At 49.9% G+C, this 14,363-nt stretch overlaps 3 protein-coding genes across 3 annotated transcripts; all 3 read right to left on the reverse strand.

Moving 5' to 3' along the window:
- Positions 1-742: 742 nt before the first annotated feature.
- On the reverse strand, positions 743-3,452 carry LOC122154136 (acrosin-like). The gene is made up of 5 exons (XM_042800709.1): positions 2,994-3,452; positions 2,490-2,690; positions 1,887-2,152; positions 1,456-1,601; positions 743-1,305 (listed from the first exon to the last, which is right to left on the reverse strand). The coding sequence occupies exons 1-5, from the start codon at positions 3,062-3,064 to the stop codon at positions 940-942; spliced, it is 1,050 nt and encodes a 349-aa protein (XP_042656643.1). The 5' UTR covers positions 3,065-3,452; the 3' UTR covers positions 743-939.
- Positions 3,453-3,814: 362 nt separating this feature from the next.
- LOC116961848 (uncharacterized protein K02A2.6-like) lies at positions 3,815-6,144 on the reverse strand. Its single transcript, XM_042800711.1, has 2 exons — positions 5,572-6,144; positions 3,815-5,084 (listed from the first exon to the last, which is right to left on the reverse strand). The coding sequence occupies exons 1-2, from the start codon at positions 5,780-5,782 to the stop codon at positions 4,417-4,419; spliced, it is 879 nt and encodes a 292-aa protein (XP_042656645.1). The 5' UTR covers positions 5,783-6,144; the 3' UTR covers positions 3,815-4,416.
- Positions 6,145-10,617: 4,473 nt separating this feature from the next.
- LOC122154134 (acrosin-like) lies at positions 10,618-13,353 on the reverse strand. The gene is made up of 5 exons (XM_042800707.1): positions 12,869-13,353; positions 12,365-12,565; positions 11,762-12,027; positions 11,331-11,476; positions 10,618-11,180 (listed from the first exon to the last, which is right to left on the reverse strand). Exons 1-5 carry the CDS (start codon positions 12,937-12,939, stop codon positions 10,815-10,817), a joined length of 1,050 nt encoding a protein of 349 aa, XP_042656641.1. The 5' UTR covers positions 12,940-13,353; the 3' UTR covers positions 10,618-10,814.
- Between the last annotated feature and the right edge of the window lie 1,010 nt (positions 13,354-14,363).

Raw genomic sequence — 14,363 nt, forward strand, 5'->3', positions numbered from 1 at the left:
ATTCTCTCCCACGGCTGCAGCCCTTCCCGAGCTGCTGCGGCGTGGGACTCCCCCACATGCTGCAATCCTCCCAGCACTGAATTACAGCAGTGGGGCTACCTTTTTCCATGAGATCCCGGCCTTCTTCGGGCACAGAACCTTGATCAGCTGAGCAGGAACAACAGGCTGTAAATCAATGTCTGCTCCACCGTAGATCTTCATGGGTGGCGGGGGGGGCCGCCCTGCCGTCTCCCCACAGGATACAGGGGGGTCTCTGCTCCGGCACACCTCCCCCCTCCTTTCTTCCTCCGTTCCTCCACTGACCTTGTTGTTCATGCAGCTGCAGCAACTCCTCCTCACAAGTCCGACTGCCCGTCACCACATCCCTTCTTCAATACGTTATCGCAGAGGCGCAGCCGATTGGCTCAATTTCCCAAACAGAAGTGGAGCTGACGTGGAGCTGGGGGAGCTTCGATGAAGTTCACTGGTGCATTGTACACACACACACAGGGATCCCCCCAGTAGCCGGCCAAAGACACTTTGTGTTTCCAACTGCTGTCCCAAGACCTCTTGCCCCCTATCACCCATGTTCCTTTCTTACACTGAACCATCCCCCTCCTCTGTGGCCAGACAGGGATTCAGGCCTTTTGAGCAACTCTTCCCTTTGTGCCCCACTTAGCTGCCTGCAGCCTCATTTGGCAGGGACCAGCCAGCCATGGAAGTCCTTGCTTTGCACAGGTGACTGAATTGCACTGGAGCATGGTTAGCTGTGAAAACTGTTAACTTTATTTCAAGAACTAAGGCAACTTAAGCATTTGTGTGTACTCTAGCATTTGTGAGCAGGGACAGGACAGAAGAGGCCTTTGACACTGAGGCTGCCATCGGATCAGCAGGCATTGCCCCAGAAGGGAATGGTCATGGTACACTGCAGCCTGCACTGGATCCCATTCATCTGGCTACTCAAGCCTTTTTTCCTCTTAGGACCTGCAGGAGCTCCTGCAGCAGATTAAAGAATTCCACCAGCTTCTGGCGTGGAAATAGACAGGATGTAAAGCCGCTCTCTTGCGTTGGTACGGGACTTGGCTTCTGAAAGGGGGTTGAAGTGAAAACTGGCTGTGGTGTGAAGACTGGCTGTGGTGTTGGAGCAGCCGTTAGTGCTGGGTGCAGCCCCATCTGTACCAAGATCCAGTCGTAAAAGTGCTGAGTGGAGGTGTAGACTCCGGGCCGTCTTGCTCTTGCACAGCCTTTCCCCCAGCTGGTGACTCCAACTAGCCAGAAGTAGTCAGCACTGGTATCTTTGCAAACAAGAGGACCACCACTGTCGCCCTGCAGTGGAGACCAGAGGATTAAGGCGATGTTGGGTGGCCAGTGGCAACACAGGGGCTGGCTCCTCCTCTGTCACAGCACATGCCGGAGTCTGGGCAGTGGTGACAGGGCTGTCTGTGCTGCTGGGGACAAGCCATCGCACGCTCCTACCTGGCAGGTGTCAATGCCGCCCTGCGGATAGCCAGCACACAGGTTGTGGGGGTGGACGGCCCCACTGTACCACCGGGTGCTGTTACAGAGTTTGACGTCGATGAGCCGGACCTTGGCCTCCTGCAGGACATCAGTTGGTCTTCCAGCTGTGAGCACAGAAAGGAATGAACACCCAGCAGCTCGTTGCCAGTTCTCCTCCCTTGCCTGGGTGAACCTCCCTTTTCCCTAGGGCTCGGCTTTGCATCATGACAGGCATTGTACCAGTGTTTCATTTCTGTCTTGCTTTGGGTAGCGTGCCAGGCCCATCTCTCTACAGGCATATGTCCCTGCAGTCTGACCCTGGCTCTCGCCTCTGCTGTCAGGAAGCCCAGCCCATCTCCCCCAACGTGCCAGGCTTGCACTCGGGACCCGAGCACTTTTTGGGAACTCACATCTTGCAGCTGTGGACCCCCAACCGCTGACGTAGCAGTTTTTCAGCTCTGACACTCTCAGCGAGGCGTCAGGCACGCAGGCAAGCTGTATGGAGTAGCTGCACTGGACAGGCTGGTCCAATTCCAGCAAGGCAATGTCATTCTCCTCTGTGATACTAGTGTAGTGCTCGTGAGCCAGTAGCCGCTTAATATGGCGCACTTGGGTGTCAGGGCCCAGCTGAGACAAATGGGTGGCTCCGATCACCACGCGCCACATGGTGATGTACCTGGAAGGCAGATCGAGAGAGGGATCAAAGGGAGTGGAGCCATGCACCCAGCAGCCCAGCAGTTCTCTGCTTTCTGCTTGGCAAGGGAGAGGGGAAAGCAGCACTGTGGAGGGTGCAAGTGCCCTAGCATGCCTCTGGCTGGAGGCATGTCAAGCTGGAGGCTGCTAGGAAGCAGTGGCACGAGCCCAGCCTTCTCCTGAGCAGTCTCCGAGCGGGGCTCTGCAGTGCCCAGGCACTGGGCATACTGCAAGGGAACGGTATGGGAGCAGCACACGGTGTCGCAGACAGGGCATCTGCAAGTGCCGTGGGGATATCCCCGTTCCCTGGTCCTCCTTACCTGGCCTCGACGAAGCAGTGGGCTGCTGTGAGGACCCACTGTGGGCTGATGAGGGACCCTCCACATATATGTCCTGTGCCTATCGCCCAGGGATCCTGGATGCTGACAATCCAGGGCCAGGAGCCTGGCTGGGCGTCTGTGCCACCGACGACGCGCGACGTGCCGTGCTGAGAAGCCGTGGGCCGGAGCCCGCAGGTCCCTCTGTAATCAGAAACTCGTTACCATCCTGCTCTGTGGCTTGCTGATGTGCAGGCTGAAGCTCAGCCATCTTCCCTCCCCACAAGGCCCGGAGAGCATGGCCAGGGAACCCTCTTGGGGGGGCGCATCCATCTGAGCCTGTTTCTGCGTTAGCCCTGAGGATGGGCCGTGCCAGCAGCCTGGGTGCTGCAAGGAACTGAGGCTCCCACGTGGGGGAAGCTGCGGGGACAAGGGGACAAGCGGGCACCCTCCGGTGAATCCCATAAGGGTTGCCCGAGCTCCCTCCCAGAGCCTCGAGCCACTCACCCACAGCTGTCCCGTGTGCTGCCTGCAGCCCAGCACGTGGCCAGCAGGACGAGGAAAGGAAGCGAATGCATCACTGCAGCTGCAAGACCGGAGGGCTCCTCACCACCAGCGCAGCAGCCGACACAGTGCCCGCAGTGCTCCTGTTGCCCGCGGTGCCCTCGGCAACGGGGCTGATGTCACAGAGTCACTGGTTCCAGGTGCTGGGCACGGTGGCCTCTCCTGGGGGGGGGTGCAACGTAAGGGGGGGTTCCAAGCAGGAGGGGAGGCAGAAGCTGGGGTTGGACACCCCCAAGAGACTCCCGCTGAACGCTCTGCCTGCGGGATGAGGGGGTGTGGGCCCCATGGCAGGTGTTAAAGGAGACTCGAACTCCGTCGTGGGTTACTCTAGGATTTTATTCAGGTCCAGCAGCGTTGGGTCACCTCCGCAGAGAGTGACAGCTTACATGAGTTCGCATACATGTATTTATGCACCTACAGAGCATTACCTAATCCAAAATACACAGAATTATACTTGATCAGTCATTCTTATCTTGACAGCGGGTTCCACATCTTGTTCTGGAGTCCGACTACTTCGTTGTTTTGTTTCTTCTTTCTTTTAGTCTTCAAGGACGATTACCTCAAGTTCTGTACGTCTCAGTTCTTAGTAGCCACAATGATAGATCTCCCATCGCTTCGGTAGCTAAGGGTCAGTTTCTCATACATCAACATCCTTTGAACTGTCAGGCCCATCATTACCTTTGTTACAACATTTTATTGATGCTCTATTCAGTTGACTGTGCTTGCAGCCCTGGGCTGGGGCTATACAGGGGACAGAGCTGATAGAACAGCTTGTGCAGCAGCACTGCATTGCAACATTTTCCCAACAGTCCCCCCTTTTCTTTTAGGATACTCGCTATCCTATCGGATACAATAGGATCTGGTGGGAATTCGAGATAAACACGAGACACAACACTGACACACAAACATTACCATGATCCAAATGATTATGACTAAAACAACTACCATTAGAATCTTCTTGATTAAAGTTGGAAAATCAGGAATCCAGGAAGTAGCCCATTGCCATAAATCACTAACACCCCATGATACATTGTCTCGTTGCACAATTTGCATCATATGGCTTACTTCCCATTTTGGCAACATCTTATTCTTTCGTTTAAATGTTTTTACCAGCAAGCACTTCATCTCCCACCTTAGAATCATGAACCTGTACTTCTGGTGTCGCACCTTGGTACCAATATGCATATTTTCTAATTTTCTGAAAGGAATCTTGTAAATATAATAAATCTTGAGTGACATTCTCCTCTCCATCCAGTAGTGCAGTTTTTGCTGAAATATGCAAACCAGGTACAGCTAAAATTCGTCCAGATAGGACCTCTGCTGGACTAATTCCTAACGGCTGCTTTGGAGTAGTTCTAAGATCCCATCAAACTAAATTTAATGCCTCTGGCCACTTTAATCCAGTTTCACTGCATACTTTCGCTAACTTCTCCTTAATTGTTCTATTCATTCTTTCTACTTGCCCTGATGAAGGTGGGTGATACGGAGTATGAAACTGTCCTTTGATGTCTAGGGTTACATAAACTTGTAATAAAATAGCTGCTGTAAAATGCGGTCCACGGTCAGAGTCTATCACCTCAGGCACGCCATATCGAGGAACGATTTCCTTAAGCAAGATTTTTACAACTATTTTTGAATCGTTCTTCCGGGTCGGGAAAGCTTCTACCCACCCAGAGAGTTGATCTACTATTACCAGCAAATATTTATACCGGAGAGCGGCTGGCATTTCCGCAAAATCAATCTGAAGTTTCTGAAAAGGACAGACTGCTGGCGGCCTCTTCCCTGGCGTTACTTTTGGCCTTATATCTCCATATCTCTTACACGAAGAACATCCTTCAGTCAGTTTCTTAGCTGCTGAAGAGATTCCTGGTGCTGCCCATAGCTGGGTTACCTTTGAGGCTACTGCTTCGGGACCTCCATGCCCCTTCTCATGGTACCAACGGGCAAGTGGCAGTACATACCTTCTGGGCAATAGAGGTTTACCATTCAGGGTCCAGATCCCTTTATCTTGCACAGCTTGCATCTTCTTCCATTCTTCCATTTCGGTGGTCGGGACATCATGATAAAGGGTATCAGGGTTTGGGATAGAAAAGAAATTAGCAACCACAACTTCAGTCGTGGGGTAATTTTTAGGAGCGGCGGCTCGTGCTGCGGCATCTGCAAGAACATTACCTGTCGCAAGCTGATCGGTGCGCTTCGTATGAGCAGGTATATAAATTACCGCAACTTCCTTTGGCTCTTGTATTGCCAACAACAAGTCATTAATCAAAGACCCATGTGCAATGGTTTTACCTGCAGATGTTAGAAAGCCTCTTTCTTTCCACAATGCACCGACTGCATGACAAATGCCATAGGCATACTTCGAGTCAGTGTAAATATTAACTCGTTTATTCTTAGCATACAATGCTGCTTTGGTTAGTGCTCTCAATTCTGCAGCTTGAGCTCCTAATGTCGGTGGCAAGTTGTTCAGCGATGAGAACAAACTTTTCAGTAGCTATTGCAAAGCCCCTAAATCTCTTACCGTGAAGATAAAAGGAAGATCCGTCAGTAAAGAGATTCAAATCAGGGTGTTCCACCGGCGTGTCCCTCAAATCTTCTCTAGTCTTGCTTATAGTTTTCAAGACAGCTACACAGTCGTGCGATCTTTCAGGTTCAGTCACTGGGAGTAAGGTAGCAGGGTTAAGAGTCTTTGATCTCTCAAGTTTGACATTCTCCGTTAGCAAAAGGATCATTTCATATCTGTGTGTCCTTTGTGCAGAAAGTGCTTTTTCTGCATATTTAGTTAGTAAAAGTTCAAGCTCATGGGGAACAGCGACTACGAGATAATGGCCTAGCACAATATTCTTTGCCTTTTCCACCAGCTCAGCAGCTGCGGCAATAGATCGCAGACAGCATGGAGATCCTCTGATAACTGGGTCCAAGGTGACAGAATAGAGCAAATCTGTCTTTAAACTACAGTTTGTAAAAGTAAGTTGGCTTCAATCTTATGATAAATATAATCCTTATCTAAAAGGCAACTGGCAGCTTGCTTCTTAATTATCTGAATATTTGGGACTGCCTGCTTTGAAATTATTTCGGAAGCAACATCCAACTCATATGCCAGATTTTTTATCATTGTTTTGTCGTTTGGGGTTTTTTTAATGAACCGTGAAGGTTCTTGCCTTTTCCACTTTCATAGCCAAGAGATGATAAGACTTGAAAGAATGTAATATCAAAATATTTTGTGCTTTAGAAATACTGTATTTTTATTTGTGTATTTCTGTACCTCATTCTGTAAAGGTAATGAGGTAAAAATTAAAAAAGATGCAATAAAAAGATGTATTAATTTCTCTGAACTGCTTAATGAGGCCTAATATAAACCTGAATTTCAAATCACCTTAGGGTTGTCCTATGCTCTCATTTCAAATGACAGTTCTGTCTTGCGACTCAGCTGGCCTTTTATTTTGTGCCACAAATTAGCAAACCACGTGGTTTTATGTCACTGTTTTATTAGAGCAGTGCTTGGTACTTAGAGAGGGGAAAATTGCATTACAGTAGTTTTGTTAGAACGCAACCCACATGGGGTGGAGAGGGGGAAATAAAGGCAGTTTCAGGCCTATGTTTAGATATTTTAAATATGGGTAAATATAGAGGACTGAAAAATTCCTTCTGGTTTTCCACACTTCCTAACAAGACAAAGTGCAGTTTATGCTCCTTAGCAGCAAGGTATCAGCATCAAGGTGCTACATGGCACTTTAGCAGCCAATACTGTATAGAGTAGAGAATGTATTTACAGGTGAAACAGTTCTTGAAATGTATGGTGCTTGTGATACTTTGAAAATGGTGTCTGCTGTCTGTAATTGAAGAAAGGGGATCTACTAAAACCGTGAGAGGACAAAAAGCAACTGGGAACTGTGCAGGGTTTTTTTTTCAATCTGCTGTTTGCTCAAGGGGATTAGCATCTCCTAATGACTGGGTTCTTTTGTCCTGTGGCTTGATTCTGTATCTCTAAGTCCTATCATTTTGTCAGTCTAAATGAATAAGGTAATACCTAGAGTTTGTTGCACTGAATTAGTATTCTGGGGTTGGATGAATAGTCTGGGGAAAGGTGAAAATATAACTTGGCTTGACCACAGGGTCAGGATTCTGAGGACCACAAGAAGAATACCATGAATCACAGCTTTTTACCTTAACTGGTCAAAATCCCAGTGTGCTTTGATGGGACCTGAAGAGAATGAACACTGCAGTGGAGATCACCTTCCCTTCCCCTGCCTGGGCAGTTTGGAGGAATGCTTCCCCTCCCAAGGCCATTCTTGTCTGCGAAAGGAGATGGAACATTTCCCGTGGCAGGCACCTGGCTGTTTATCACTGTGTCAGAAATCAAGCTGTTTCAAGATGTTTAGATTTTGTTTCCTGTTGTCGTCTCTAGTGACAAAGTACCATATGTTGTTACCACTTTTTGCACTTCTGACTAGCTTTGTCTTACTGTCCTTTATAAGTCACGTCTACTGATGACTTCTCTTTTATTAATATGGTTATATCAGTGTTCAGTGTCTGCAGAACTCATAGCTAAACCTAGCTAAGAAAAGGTCCTAGTTTTGCACGGTCTCAGCCCTGGAACGTTTCAGACTAGTGAGGTGAAACCTAATTCGTCACCCTGACTAGATGGACTGAGATTTGTGTCCCGGGTTTCAACTGCGAGGAAAACAGGACTTGGGAAATTGTGTCATTCTAATTTTTTTTTGTGTGTGTGTGTTGTACAGACTGCTGGGGTGCATCTGGACAGGACAGGTTCCAGAGCACGCATGCTTGTAGCATAGTAAGGGTAGTGTCGCAGCTCTTAGCTGAGGGAATTTTAGCTAATAATAGTCCCAGCTGACATGTGGCCTGTATGTTACTTTTTATTCTTGATTACACCAACTTCTATGTCTTGTCTTCTCCTGTGGTTTAAAAAGCTTTCCTATATTGTTCGTTTTTCTCTCACCAGATAAAACCTGTGTAGTTGGGTGTGTTTAGCTGTCATTTGGGCTGTGATCTGTCTCCTGCATCCTGTGAGAGCCCATAATGTATCAGCTTTCTGCTCAGCATCTACGGGGGAACAGATGCCCTCAGGACCAGCCTCCTGCTATTCTCTGTCAAGTACCTTGTCAGACATGGGCTTCCTTGCTGACATTCATGGTAGAAATCATTGCAGCTATGACTGGGTGTGTCCACCTGAATGAGATATCTGGGCTCCCACTGTAGTCAAGGGAAGTTCATTTGGTTCAGGGGTGGGGTTTATGCATGATTGAGCTTACCTAATAAAAGCCTTTCCTCTAGGATGTGTCAGGTCAGCCTTGAATGCATTGATTGCACAGGCTGTACAGGAAATCTGAGGCAAATGGACTTGGTATTGGCAGTCCTATTGTAGACAGAACCTCTGTGTAGATGAATCCGTCTCTTAGTGTTCTATGTGTGATTGGACACTGCTCCGAGAGTCCTCTGCCTTGCCTTCATTTGCTGTATTCCACCTGGACTAGGGAATGAACAGGCCCAGGCTGCAGAACAGTTGATCCAAGTTCCTGCAGAGAGGTGGAGAGCATCTGCCTCGGCAGGGCTCACTGGTAAGCAGCTGGAATCTGAACTACTTCAGCTGTGGTGTCTGTGGGAACGGGTGGATCATCTGGAGTCATCTTCCTGTGCTGGCACACAGGCTATCTGCCTATCCAAACTTTGAGCTGTTACTGCTGTGCCAGCACGTCCTGTAAAGATGCAGTAGATTTGTTCTAAAACTGAAATAAAGCCTCTGTCCTACTGAGGTTGGGGTAGCTGGACCTAACTGCCTGCTAAGTAAAAATACGTAACAGCCGAGTCATTTGTATACTGTGAACATGCCCTTGACTCACAGGAATATAGGTAACAGGGAATAAGGGCAGTGGGGACCTCTAGTTAAAAAGGCCAAACTGGAGGGAGAGGCATGACTAGTACTGGCAATGATGTCTAGGTCATGTGGACACACGGGAAAAATCATAGGGATGTGCCTGGAAAACATTCATAGTTGCTGCACAGCAAATGCATTGATAACTGCAAAGCATTGCTCATTTACAGCACATCAGAATCCATCTGTAATGTACCATGGGTAAACCAACAAGAACTCTTTTCTTTTTGTATCTTCTTATCAATGGCTTGCTGATGCTGTTGCTTTTAAAACCCTATAGCTTTTGGGGAAGACTCTCCTAGCCTTGTACTACAGTGAGGAGCCTTTGACAGCTAAATCGGGCTCTGGGCTCCAAGTGTTCCACCACTCCTGAATATGTTGGCATTCTGCCTACGGTGATGTCTTACTGAGCACTTCTCCTTTTTTTGCCCCCAGCTGATAGGCAGGTGACCCAGAAAAGCTTCAGCTTTGCCCAGGAGTCTGTTTGCGCTCTTCCTTTGTGTTTGCCGCAGGTGGCGCCAATGTAGTGAAGGTAAAACATATCTATTTGGCCCAACAGGCATGAGACCCCTATACAGTCCAAGGACATGGGGACTGCTGTAGGCACAGAGCAGAAAATGGGCTAGTATGTCTGTTTGGCTACTCACGAAGTCCTGGTAGCTATAGGTAGTTGCAGAGGTGTTCATTTCTTTTTTTTTTTTTTTTTTTCTTGGGATGTGGGAACAGTTTCCATATGCTACAGAAACCCAGTGCCCCTTAGTTTGTGACAAGCATTCTCCTTCTCATCAGCTCTCCAATGATGCTATCAAACCAGCAGATGCTTACAAAGAGAATTTCATGGGCAAAGTCATGCAGAGCAGCTAGATTCAGTAGACTTCTGAACACAGGGGATTTCTCCTTTCAGGTCTGCAAGAGCTGAATCCAGTGGACTCTCGCTCCCAGGAGGCTTCTCCCAGCCCAGCCTTGTGGCTGCTGCTGTCCTCACGTGTGTGTGTGTGTTCAGAAGACTTATGGTGCATTCCAAAGAGCCAGATGCAGACACACACACACAGATTTACACCAATAATGCAACCGGCAAAACAGATTGACATAGACAGAGTAACGCCTTTACCGGCACCCAGGTCTTTGTAACCACCACTTACATAAATGTGAACACAGGCCGCTCCTTTTCTGCCTTTCCATATGATCAGGACTGGATGTTTGCTAGTGAACCACAACTTCATTCCCTAGATTCATAAGCACAGCGTGTGCATGGATTCCTCAAGCAACACTCTGGAAATCGAGTCCATGTAATATCTGTGGCTGGATGTCAAGCTCCTTAGCCAGTCATTGGTGCAAACGTTGGGTCTTTCTAGATCTCCTGTGTCATGAGAGAGTCCAGTTTGAAGTTCACTGGTGCATTGTACACACACACACAGGGATCCCCCCAGTAGCCGGCCAAAGACACTTTGTGTTTCCAACTGCTGTCCCAAGACCTCTTGCCCCCTATCACCCATGTTCCTTTCTTACACTGAACCATCCCCCTCCTCTGTGGCCAGACAGGGATTCAGGCCTTTTGAGCAACTCTTCCCTTTGTGCCCCACTTAGCTGCCTGCAGCCTCATTTGGCAGGGACCAGCCAGCCATGGAAGTCCTTGCTTTGCACAGGTGACTGAATTGCACTGGAGCATGGTTAGCTGTGAAAACTGTTAACTTTATTTCAAGAACTAAGGCAACTTAAGCATTTGTGTGTACTCTAGCATTTGTGAGCAGGGACAGGACAGAAGAGGCCTTTGACACTGAGGCTGCCATCGGATCAGCAGGCATTGCCCCAGAAGGGAATGGTCATGGTACACTGCAGCCTGCACTGGATCCCATTCATCTGGCTACTCAAGCCTTTTTTCCTCTTAGGACCTGCAGGAGCTCCTGCAGCAGATTAAAGAATTCCACCAGCTTCTGGCGTGGAAATAGACAGGATGTAAAGCCGCTCTCTTGCGTTGGTACTGGACTTGGCTTCTGAAAGGGGGTTGAAGTGAAAACTGGCTGTGGTGTGAAGACTGGCTGTGGTGTTGGAGCAGCCGTTAGTGCTGGGTGCAGCCCCATCTGTACCAAGATCCAGTCGTAAAAGTGCTGAGTGGAGGTGTAGACTCCGGGCCGTCTTGCTCTTGCACAGCCTTTCCCCCAGCTGGTGACTCCAACTAGCCAGAAGTAGTCAGCACTGGTATCTTTGCAAACAAGAGGACCACCACTGTCGCCCTGCAGTGGAGACCAGAGGATTAAGGCGATGTTGGGTGGCCAGTGGCAACACAGGGGCTGGCTCCTCCTCTGTCACAGCACATGCCGGAGTCTGGGCAGTGGTGACAGGGCTGTCTGTGCTGCTGGGGACAAGCCATCGCACGCTCCTACCTGGCAGGTGTCAATGCCGCCCTGCGGATAGCCAGCACACAGGTTGTGGGGGTGGACGGCCCCACTGTACCACCGGGTGCTGTTACAGAGTTTGACGTCGATGAGCCGGACCTTGGCCTCCTGCAGGACATCAGTTGGTCTTCCAGCTGTGAGCACAGAAAGGAATGAACACCCAGCAGCTCGTTGCCAGTTCTCCTCCCTTGCCTGGGTGAACCTCCCTTTTCCCTAGGGCTCGGCTTTGCATCATGACAGGCATTGTACCAGTGTTTCATTTCTGTCTTGCTTTGGGTAGCGTGCCAGGCCCATCTCTCTACAGGCATATGTCCCTGCAGTCTGACCCTGGCTCTCGCCTCTGCTGTCAGGAAGCCCAGCCCATCTCCCCCAACGTGCCAGGCTTGCACTCGGGACCCGAGCACTTTTTGGGAACTCACATCTTGCAGCTGTGGACCCCCAACCGCTGACGTAGCAGTTTTTCAGCTCTGACACTCTCAGCGAGGCGTCAGGCACGCAGGCAAGCTGTATGGAGTAGCTGCACTGGACAGGCTGGTCCAATTCCAGCAAGGCAATGTCATTCTCCTCTGTGATACTAGTGTAGTGCTCGTGAGCCAGTAGCCGCTTAATATGGCGCACTTGGGTGTCAGGGCCCAGCTGAGACAAATGGGTGGCTCCGATCACCACGCGCCACATGGTGATGTACCTGGAAGGCAGATCGAGAGAGGGATCAAAGGGAGTGGAGCCATGCACCCAGCAGCCCAGCAGTTCTCTGCTTTCTGCTTGGCAAGGGAGAGGGGAAAGCAGCACTGTGGAGGGTGCAAGTGCCCTAGCATGCCTCTGGCTGGAGGCATGTCAAGCTGGAGGCTGCTAGGAAGCAGTGGCACGAGCCCAGCCTTCTCCTGAGCAGTCTCCGAGCGGGGCTCTGCAGTGCCCAGGCACTGGGCATACTGCAAGGGAACGGTATGGGAGCAGCACACGGTGTCGCAGACAGGGCATCTGCAAGTGCCGTGGGGATATCCCCGTTCCCTGGTCCTCCTTACCTGGCCTCGACGAAGCAGTGGGCTGCTGTGAGGACCCACTGTGGGCTGATGAGGGACCCTCCACATATATGTCCTGTGCCTATCGCCCAGGGATCCTGGATGCTGACAATCCAGGGCCAGGAGCCTGGCTGGGCGTCTGTGCCACCGACGACGCGCGACGTGCCGTGCTGAGAAGCCGTGGGCCGGAGCCCGCAGGTCCCTCTGTAATCAGAAACTCGTTACCATCCTGCTCTGTGGCTTGCTGATGTGCAGGCTGAAGCTCAGCCATCTTCCCTCCCCACAAGGCCCGGAGAGCATGGCCAGGGAACCCTCTTGGGGGGGCGCATCCATCTGAGCCTGTTTCTGCGTTAGCCCTGAGGATGGGCCGTGCCAGCAGCCTGGGTGCTGCAAGGAACTGAGGCTCCCACGTGGGGGAAGCTGCGGGGACAAGGGGACAAGCGGGCACCCTCCGGTGAATCCCATAAGGGTTGCCCGAGCTCCCTCCCAGAGCCTCGAGCCACTCACCCACAGCTGTCCCGTGTGCTGCCTGCAGCCCAGCACGTGGCCAGCAGGACGAGGAAAGGAAGCGAATGCATCACTGCAGCTGCAAGACCGGAGGGCTCCTCACCACCAGCGCAGCAGCCGACACAGTGCCCGCAGTGCTCCTGTTGCCCGCGGTGCCCTCGGCAACGGGGCTGATGTCACAGAGTCACTGGTTCCAGGTGCTGGGCACGGTGGCCTCTCCTGGGGGGGGGTGCAACGTAAGGGGGGGTTCCAAGCAGGAGGGGAGGCAGAAGCTGGGGTTGGACACCCCCAAGAGACTCCCGCTGAACGCTCTGCCTGCGGGATGAGGGGGTGTGGGCCCCATGGCAGGTGTTAAAGGAGACTCGAACTCCGTCGTGGGTTACTCTAGGATTTTATTCAGGTCCAGCAGCGTTGGGTCACCTCCGCAGAGAGTGACAGCTTACATGAGTTCGCATACATGTATTTATGCACCTACAAAGCATTACCTAATCCAAAATACACAGAATTATACTTGATCAGTCATTCTTATCTTGACAGCGGGTTCCACATCTTGTTCTGGAGTCCGACTACTTCGTTGTTTTGTTTCTTCTTTCTTTTAGTCTTCAAGGACGATTACCTCAAGTTCTGTACGTCTCAGTTCTTAGTAGCCACAATGATAGATCTCCCATTTTGGGAGATAAGCAGCATGCTGATTTTGTGTTAGCATTTGCAACTTAAATCATAAAACACTGTTTGTTCTCTTAACTCTTCAGAGTTAATGCATCATTATTAGTACAACAGGCAGCACGTGCCTGCGCAGAGTTTGAGGTTTTACTTGAAAATTACAGCTTTGGTTGCTTCGTGCACAGTGTAGCTCTTGCTTCTTGAATTTCACCCAGCAGCCATGCAGGTTCCCCCAAAAACTCCCTTAAAAAGCTCCGAAGATGCCTCTGACTCCTCTGCCCCCTTCTGAAGCAGCACAGCGAGACAAATGAGACTTTTTATTTTCCCATTACAGTCAATGGGCGACGACAAAAATCAGCCAGCCATGGCTCTGGGGGTGGAACCCATCAGTCAGCAGCAGCACTTCATGAACGGGGTCCATGAGATGGCGACATGGATCTATGGTATTTGAGTGCCACAGAATGAACCCAAAATAAACCGAATTAAAAGAAAAAAAAAAAAACAAAACAAAAACAACAAAAACCAAAACAACACACATACCCCCAAATATTCAAACTGATAAGTAACACAGGTTTGCTTAATGGATTTCTCCTTCCCCCCCCGTCCCCATCAATTTCATTTACAACACAGCGCATGTCCAAACTAGATCATCTCTTACGATAAAAAATTACATATTTCAGCATTTCCAAAACAAAAATAATTCCTATATTTCTAGATGTAGCGCCCTGCGGGAAAAACATAAATTTAAAAAGTAGGCCAGCATCTTATTTTTTACCTTTTTACACCCCTTCAGGATTCCCATTTAGGAGACTTTTTGAAGGGGTCCTTGGGA

This window comes from Tyto alba, unplaced genomic scaffold (genome assembly GCF_018691265.1).
Source record: "Tyto alba isolate M040663 unplaced genomic scaffold, T.alba_DEE_v4.0 Super-Scaffold_32, whole genome shotgun sequence".
NCBI classification, from domain to species: Eukaryota; Metazoa; Chordata; class Aves; order Strigiformes; family Tytonidae; genus Tyto; species Tyto alba.